At 49.0% G+C, this 9,036-nt stretch overlaps 1 protein-coding gene across 2 annotated transcripts in view; it reads left to right on the top strand.

Moving 5' to 3' along the window:
* PTGES2 (prostaglandin E synthase 2) overlaps positions 1 to 9,036 on the top strand; it is a 17,856-nt gene that overhangs the window by 6,257 nt on the left and 2,563 nt on the right. The window contains exons 2-6 of one of the 2 annotated variants that reach the window (XM_015426469.1): positions 326 to 499; positions 2,809 to 2,864; positions 4,600 to 4,749; positions 5,746 to 5,946; positions 8,199 to 8,316. In XM_015426469.1, the coding sequence (XP_015281955.1) occupies positions 326 to 499; positions 2,809 to 2,864; positions 4,600 to 4,749; positions 5,746 to 5,946; positions 8,199 to 8,316 (699 nt within the window). Of the gene's footprint in view, positions 1 to 325; positions 500 to 2,808; positions 2,865 to 4,599; positions 4,750 to 5,745; positions 5,947 to 8,198; positions 8,317 to 9,036 lie in introns of those variants that run through there. The other variant, XM_015426468.1, reaches the window with a different exon arrangement.

The following is a 9,036-nucleotide window of genomic DNA, read 5'->3' as shown; positions in this document are numbered from 1 at the left end:
ACTGGCTGGCCAGCCCTTGTCTAAGGCCACCCAGGGAGTTCAAGATGGAGGCAAGATTTAAACCGGGAGTGTCCTTATTCGTAGTCTCTGAGCATAAGCAGAAGGGTTTCTCCCCCCTTGCTGCTAACTACCTGCAAGCAGCCCTGCTACATCTGGCATCAAGAGGCTGGGTTTTGTGTGGTTCACATTCAAGTGGGTCTTGAACTACAGAAGGACTTATTTTGAGACATTTTTAAGCATCGTATGGGGAGGGTGTGTGTGTATCCCTTCAGCCAGATCAGTGACCCAAGTTCTTTCCCTCCAGCTCCCAGAAGCAACCCTTCAGCTGACCCTGTACCAGTACAAGACCTGCCCCTTCTGCAGCAAGGTGCGGGCCTTCCTCGACTATCACGGCCTGCCTTACGAAATCGTGGAGGTGAATCCGGTCATGCGGAAGGAGATTAAGTTCTCTTCCTACAGAAAGGTGCCTATTCTTCTGGTCAACGTTGGAAGTGCCCTGGTAAGTCTCCGGCTTGGCTGATAGCCGGCCAGGCTCTTTGGATTTTTCACCTGCTCTGACCTGTGGGCTGATCGTGTCATGCCTGTAGCAGGCTGACGCTCGTCCCGTGTCGTCTCCTCCCCTCTTTGCACGGTTTTCTTCCTTGCCTCTTTCCTCCTCCCTCCCTCCCTTTCCGTGTTCGGAATTTAGATTACGTCAGGGCTTTTTTTTCTTGGGGGAACCTGCTGGAATGGCGTTCCGGAACCGCTTCAGCAAAATGCTTTTAAAAAACGTTTAAAAAGCTCGTGAGTTTTCAGTGTACAGATTGAAAGCTTCGTTTCTCTCTTGAGAGTTTTAGCACCCCTTTTTCAAAAAAAACCCAAACCCAAAAGCCCTGAATTGCTTCTTTTTCTGCATGGGGGATGGGCCTTTAGGTTTTGTTCCTCTACAGTTCGATTCACTGGTAGCCCTCTGTAAATAGCAGCCATTTGTGTCTGAGACGTTGTTTTTAAAAAGTGCATTTTTACCCATTTGCAAAGAGAGTTTTAATTGGTGGCATGCTAAGCGGTCTCTGCTTTCTCCTGGTGTATTTTGACGGAGCTTGAGCAAAGCCTGAATGAATAATCGGTGTTCATCTTGTTAGACGAAATATCTAGTGTCCAATGTTCCCTCTAAGCTGTGGAGTCTTGTGAGCAAAAATTCTACTTTGTGAGCTACTGGCATTAAAGTGGTGAGCGAGCAATTTGGCTACTGCATAAATTAGTCTGCTCTGGAGCCCTCCTTCCTGAGATAAGACAGAAATGTGTGAGCCAGAGGCTAAAAATCTGTGGGTTAGCTCACACTAACTCAGCTTAGAGGGAACACTGCTAGTGTCCCATATTCTTGCTGGAGGTTGTTTTCTCTTCCGCGGGCCTTTTTGGAAACTATAAAGACCCAGAAGCCTGAAGGGCTTTTACCAAATCCCTCCTTGCTTTGAGTCGGGGGATGTACCCAGCCTGGCGTGATGTGGTCCTTGGGGTCGCAAAGAGTCGGACTTGACTGTGCGACTGAACAACAACACCACCCAGCAAATATTTGCAATTTTTACAATCCCTGCTGTTTGCAGAATCTGGGCCCGGTTGATGCAAAGTACACAGCCTTGGAGGAGCAGCACGGATTTCCTTCCATATTTGAATTTGCCATGTGTGAGGCCCTCTTTTTATAATTGCAACCAACCCCTAGTTAGGGATAGTTTTGTATGGTGGCCGTGCCTGTTGGCAGTAGAACAGCTAGCTTCAAGTCCAGCCCATTTTGGCATTGACCTCTGCATCTTCGTGACTGTTTTCTTTGCAACACCCTTCCCACCTCCTGAGTGGGGCAGAAGGGCTCAAGGATCTCCATTCCAACTTGGATCTGACAAAGGGAGCTTTGGCTCTCGAAATCTCATACTCAGGAGATCCTGAAGCTCTTCCACTATTACAATTTTATTTATCTATATATCTAATAGCGAAGGCGCCCCCTTGTGTGCGGATATCTCAATCCGCACATCGGGGGCACCTGGGGGGGCAGGGAGATTATCCCGCACACTTGGGGCAATCTCCAGGAGTGCAGAAATATCTAAAAAGTTGAAAAAAGAAAAGGGGCGATATTTAAATCACCCTAAAAGTAAAAGAGCCTTCCCTGCGCATGCAGGGAACTCCTTTGCATGTTAGGCCACACACCCCTAATGTAGCCAATCCTAATGAGTTTCTGCTGTTGGGTGTGGCCTATTATGCTAATGAGTTCCTGCTGGGCGTGGCCAACTTGGGAGCCAGCCGGAACTCCATTGCACCTCCTAAAGGAAGAAATGCATCTTGTTCTTGCATTGGAGAGTTCAGTTTGTAACCTAGGACTTGCTTGTCCTCAGTGCACAGAAATTAGATCAATCTGATACCATACATATTTTTTTAGAAATGATTTGGAAAATATTTGAACACCTTGTCTTAAAATATTTTATTCATCATGTTAAAATAAAATGTTCCATAATCAATTTTTTTCTTTTCTTTTTTCAGTTTTCCCAATTTTTCGAAACAAAACAAAAAAAGGCTTCAAGAAAAAAACGGGGGGGGGGGAACAGGGGGATGGGTTTTTTCTGAATTTTTCTGTTTTTTTTCTGGGCCTTCAGATCTCTAGCCATTGTACCCTGCTGGGGTTCCTGCCCCCTCCACCCCAAAATATCCAGGTGTTTCCCAGCCCTGATCTGGCAGCCCTAATGAATAAAGCTTCCCCTTTAGAGAGTGCCCTCTGGATAGATCTTGAATGCTTCCAGAAGTTTGCTATAATCCTGGTTGGTTGTTTTGTTTTCCCTCCAGCAACTGAATGACTCTTCGGTGATCATCAGTGCCCTTAAAACCCATCTCATTTCCAGGTAAGGAAGTAAACGCCTGATCCTTCCACCCCAGGCTGTCATTTACTTATTCCAGTCTGTGCTGCAGAAACAGGCAGCAAAACACTGCCACCCAAATAAGCCATGCGGCTGTGCATGAACTTGGCGTCATACTCGCGCTTATAAGGGTCCCCAGCTGGTCAGATCTTGAACTCAAGTCAGCCCTTGCAGGAGTGCTGCTTGAATCCCTATAGGAAAAAGAGAGGTCTGGAGGGGTCTGTTGTGGCAGTGGGAGTCTGGAAGCTGTGATCCGGGGCATAGGCCCTCTTGCTCGCGGTGTTCTCAGAGTGGTTCTGTAACAAAAAAATTGTTTGCTGACCCCCTCGGAATCTTCTGCTGCAGTCGAGGTTGAATCTCCAATTTTCTTTTGGAGAAGATCTGCGTAGGTGACTTTAAGCCAAACTACCGAAGTCAAAAAAGCCCTGGAGTAGCTCTTTAAGGCACTGAGCGCTTGGGTATGTGTCTGCTATGCAAGGCTAGCAGTGTGATTCTGGGGAGAGTTACTCCCAAGTCCAACCCATTTAGATTGGAGAAACTGCACCAGATTGTACTATCGGGGACTGAACCCTGTGCCACAAACAAGGCAGGTCTGTACCTACTTGGGGGACTCCCCCGGTATGACTGTAAATTAACCCCCTCCAAAAATCCCAGTCTGATGAGGCCTGCACATGCTCCAGAAGCACCAAATGTTGAAAGCAGGTGAGAGTCAATAAAAGGGGGGGGGGGGAAGCACCATCAAGTCTCTCTGCCTTACGGGCCCTGCGGAACTGCAATAAGTCTCGCGGGGCATGGTTGATATTCGGCACAGAGTTCCCCCAGGCTGGAGCCGGGGCGGAAAACATCCTGGCTCTGGTTGAGGACAGCCGGATAGCTCTTGGGGGGCAGGGACCACCGGTAAGTTCTTTCCTGCAGAGCACAGGGCTCTTCTGGGGTTATACCAGGCAAGGCGGTCCTGAAGATGTGTCATCTCCAGATGACAATTGATCTCCAGATGACAGAGAGTATCCCTCCTTCTTTCCTTCTCTTTTTTCCCTCCTCCTTCTCTTTCTTTCTCTCCTTCCTTCCTTTCTGCACAGATCTGTGCGTTCCCTCCCCCCAGCTAGCAATCCAAAACAGTCCAGTGGCACCGTTAAAGCCAAGGTTTATCCAGGTACAAGCTCTCCATTCTCTGTGAGGACAGATTTGCATGTGTCCCCCCCCCAATAGCTAGCAATCCAAAACAGTCCAGTGGAGCCTGAGCGGTGGGTGTTGCCTTCTGAGAGGTATGGAACTCCCTCAGGGACTTACAGCATCCTGGCTCTCCTCCAGTGTTCCCACTAAGGTGAGTTAGTGTGAGCTAGCGCACAGTTTTTTAGCCTCCGGCTCACACATTTTTGTCTTAGCTGAGGAAGGAGGGCTCCAGAGCAAATTTATGCAGCAGCCAAATTGCTCGCTCACAACTTTAATGCCAGTAGCTCAGAAAGCAGAATTTTTGCTCACAAGACTCCACAGCTTAGAGAGGGAGCATTGGTGGCAGGCATTGCCATGCAAAGACTGGCGGATGCAGTCTGCAGAGAGCGTCCCTCTCCATTTGAGGTATGGCACGGCACAATGCCAAGACACGATTGGGTAGAAGTGGCCTAAAATGGCCGCAGTCTCGGATTCAGGAGGACCTCTTTTTTTCGGACCCCTGGGGAAATTCAAGCGCCCCTGTTTGCCCGTTGTCTTTTTCTTCTAGGAAGAATTTGGACGAGATTGTGTCCTATTACCCTTCTATGAAAGCCCTGAACGAGCGGGGAAAAGAAGTGACGGAATACGGCAATAAATACTGGCTCATGTTGGATGAGCAGGAGACGATGCGCCTTTACCCCATCAAAGCTGCGAGGACGTAGGTATTACCTTGATGCGGAGGGGGTGTTCATGTCGATGTTACCCTTCATGCTTCTCTTCAGAGCTTTGTCAGAGGAGCTGAGTTCAGCCATCATGCCCAAGCCCTGTTTTGTACTCACCACAGTATGGAGTGCAAGCACCGGAATGAGCTTCCAGATCCACAAGCAAACTGTGCTAGTTTTTCATGTTCCGCCTTCTTCTTTGGCAAGCCGTAGTTCTGATAAGAGCTGTTCTTGAAAAAGAGCAGTTTCTGTCAGAGCTCTCTCAGCCCCACCTACCTCACAGGGTGTCTGTTGTGGGGAGGGGGAGGGAAAGGAGTTTGTAAGCCACGAAAGGAGTCCTTTGGGTGGTGAAAGGCGGGGTATAAATCCAATCTCTTCTTCTCTTCTTCTTCTTCTTCTTCTTCTTCTTCAGCATGCCCGTTTCTATCAGGCGGTGATCTCTGGTGGGGGTGGGAGACTGCTGAAACTCTGTTTGATGGAGGTTTGCTGGCTGATCACAAATGATCATACATACCATACCACAGACTTTATGAATCCTGTGAACTAACTGTGGCAAAACGTTCCCAAGTCTTGCAGCGTTCTGTTCTTAAACCGCATATGGAATGACAGTAAGAAAATGCTTCCTGTGCGGAGAGAGCAGCTCTGTGCTTTTTGTCTTGGGGAGAAGCCCTCATTTAGGATGCCTCTCACCCGATTAGCACCTGTTCCCATTGCGTTTGCCCCTGACTTAGGGTTGCCAGCTCCAGGTTGGGAAATACCTGGAGATTTGGGGGGTGGAGCCTTAGGAGGGCGGGCTTTGGGGAGGGGAGGGACTTCTCTGGGGTATAACGTCATAGAGCCCACCTTCCATAGCAACCGTTTTCTCCAGGTGAACAGATATCTGTCGCCTGGAGATCTGCTGCAATCTCAGGAGGCCTCCAGCTACCACCTGGAGGTTAGCAATGCTCGACTCTCCACTTTTTAAAAACAGCTCTACTCTTCCTTGTTTTTAGGGAGGAAATGAAGTGGCGGAAATGGGTGGACGACTGGCTGGTACACCTCATCTCGCCCAATGTTTATCGCACGCCTAGCGAGGCCCTGGCGTCTTTTGATTACATTGTCCGTGAGGGCAAGTTCGGCACACTGGAGGGCTTCTTTGCCAAATACGTGGGGGCGGCGGCCATGTTCTTCATTAGCAAGAGACTGAAGAGCAGGTGGGTGCTTCCGACATCCTCTCCCAGGTTCATTGCCTTATTTTAGGCACAAGGATGCTCCCTCTAAGCTGTGGACTCCTGTGAGCAAAAATTCTACTTTGTGGGCTACGGGCATTAAAATTGCGAGCGAGCTACTTGGCTACTGCATAAATTAGTTTGCTCTGGAGCCACCCTTCCTGAGCGAAGGCGAAAATGTGTGAGCCGGAGGTTAAAAAACTGTGAGCTAGCTCACACTAACTCACCTTAGAGGGAACACTGGTTCCAATTCAGCTTTGCTTATGGACTCAGGGTCATCTTGTACTTTTTATGCAGTAATGCTCATGTGTTTTGGACTGCCCTCATAGGCCACAGTGCTCAGTCCATGATCAGTAAATATGTATGGGTACCACCCTTCCTTCCAGGATATTGTAGTTTAGGATATTCCTCCCAGAATATTATGGGTATTCACCTAGGGACAATTCAGCTTAGCAGGAACACTGGAGGAGAGCCATGATGCTGTAAGTCCATGAGGGAGTTCCATACCTCTCTGTGTTTAGTGTTCAGTTACTTAAAAGATTGGAATCCCACCTTTAGGATCCCAAGGTGGTTTACACCTGGCAAGGTCAACAGTTGCCCATACATGCCAGGTATCTACCAGTAGATCACGGAGGGGTCAGAGGTAGATCACCAGCCCCACTTGGTCTCCTGCTTTGCTGGACAGGTGTTTGGGGTTTTGTTGATGATTGTTTGGTGGTACCCGACTTTAGTGGGTTAAAATCTGAAACTAATTTGAAACTTTATTTTCATGGCGGTAGATCACCGACACTTTTGGCCGGAAAAAATAGATCACTACCTGTTCGAAATCGGACATGCCTGGTGTAGACCACAGTCCTTAATCAGTTTAGAGCCAGTTTGGTGTACTGGTTAGGAGCATGGACTCTAAACTGGGAGAACCAGGTTTGATTCCCCACTCCTCCACATGCAGCTGCTGGTGTGACCTTGGGTGAGTCACAAGTTCTCTCAGAGCTGTTCTCTCAAGGGCAGCTCTCAAGAGAGCTCTCTCAGCCCCACCTACCTCACAGGGTGTCTGTTGTGGGGAGGGGAAGGGAAAGGAGTTTGTAAGCCACTCTGAGACTCCTTTGGGTAGTGAAGGGCAGGATATAAATCCAATCTCCTCTTTTCTTCTTCTAATCATTTATCCAAGGACATTTGGAAAACCATTTTGTGCAGTGCAACCTTATCACCTGCACAGAAAAGCCCCCTTGAATAGTCTGGTTTTGCATGGTCTGCAGAAGTCCAGGAGAGGCGGAGCTTTCCTGACCTCCTCAGGCAGGCTGTTCCACAAGGCCGGGGCCACCACAGAGAAGGCACGGGTACGGGCAGTGGTTGATTTTGCCCATTTGCCGTTTGGCCCCTACAGAAGCCCCTGCTGACTTGAGCAGTGTTGTCGTGGTGGAGCAGAGGGAGAGAGGCAGTCCTATAAGCAAAAAGGCCCAGGGCCACGAAGGGCTTTGTATGGGGATAGCCAATACCTTAAGCTGAGCCCGGTAACAGATGGGCAGCCAATGGAGCGTCTGCAGGATGGGAGTAATATGCACACTCCTGTTAACAGCTGAGCCGCAGCATTCTGGACCAGTTGGAGTTTCTGAGTTGATTTTCAGGCTGAGCGATGGATGACCCATTTGAGCTCCCCCTGTAATCCTCCTAAAATATCTTCGATACTGCTTAAAAAAACTGTCTGATGCTCTTTGAAGCATCTTTTAGTGGAAGATTTGTCCTGATTTTAGAGGTTTGGCCAGTACTTTAAATGAAAGAAGAAGAACCCTTGTATCTTGCGAGCAGGTGTCATTTTGTAGGAAAAGAGGTGCAGGAGCTCATTTGCATAACTCATTTGCATCACCGGAAGTGTGTCAGAAGGCAACACCCACCACTCAGGCTCCACTGGACTGTTTTGGATTGTTAGCTATTGGGGGGGGGGGAACATGCAGATCTGCCCTCACAGAGGAGGGAGAGCTTGTACCTGAATAAAACGTAGTCTTAAACGTGCCACTGGACTGTTTTGGACCGGGGGGCCAGGGGGAGCTCTGCAGCTTACCTGGCTGCTTCTTGTTCTGACTGAGGGCTGCTGGGAGCAGGAGGTGGGGCTTGTTGTATGTGCCCGCCCCCTGGACTCTTTACTGCTGGAGCTCCGCTCCTGTGCGCTCTTGCAGGAAATGACCCCTGCTTGCGAGTATGTCTTGATGCAAGGAATGCGAAACTTTCTCTTTCCGTAGGCACCATCTGCAGGACAATGTCAGAGAAGATCTGTACAAAGCAGCCGATGACTGGGTGAAAGCCATCGGCAAGCACCGAATGTTCATGGGGGGAACCCAGCCGAATCTTGCTGATTTGGTAAGGAATTGGCCAGAGCCAGTTGGGGTCAATAGTGGTTGGCTGTCTGGTCTCTCCTTCACAACATACCATTTAAAATCCTTCACTGCGGACCATTGTTGGTGACCAGATATTGATTAAAACCAATTGCAATTCGCTTCAATAGTGTATTTTCGTTAAAATAAAGACAAAAAATCAGACCTATTTCTTCCAACCCTGTTGTACAGAAACAGTCTTCCAAGTAATGAAGCTGGATTTATATGGAAACTCTTAAGGCACAAAGAGTCCGTTTTTTCCTGTGAGAGATGTTGAGTGAGCAAATCCTTTCTTTGTTGGATCTTGCTACATCTGTTTCTGCCAGGGGTCATTTCACAGAAAAAGAGGTGCAGGAGCTCATTTGCACAACTCATTTGCATATGCCACACCCCCTGACAAAGGGCAGGCATGCAAGCATGCCTGGGTTCCCTGCCCGATCTTCTCCAGGTGCCCCACATGTTTAGAATGGCTTTCTCTCCCTTCCCATCTGGGGAAGGGAAAGGCATTTAAGTCCACCCAGGTGGGAGGAGGGCTCTGCAGGCCTTCCCTGGCCTGTCTGCCTTCCCAGGCAAGCCAGGAATGGCAGGGGGCCTGCCACGGGCTCCTTACTGCTGGAGCGCCGCTCCGCCGGGCTCCGGCAGGAAATAACCCCTGGTTTCTGCCAAATACAGAACTTTAGTCAGCTGTCCCTTCTTTGCTGGTATA

Source organism: Gekko japonicus, unplaced genomic scaffold, assembly GCF_001447785.1.
Source record: "Gekko japonicus isolate JY-2015 unplaced genomic scaffold, Gekko_japonicus_V1.1 scaffold1064, whole genome shotgun sequence".
Lineage (NCBI taxonomy): Eukaryota > Metazoa > Chordata > Lepidosauria > Squamata > Gekkonidae > Gekko > Gekko japonicus.
The sequence above is the reverse complement of the archived record's forward strand: the minus strand, read 5'-3'. Positions and strand labels throughout refer to the sequence as shown.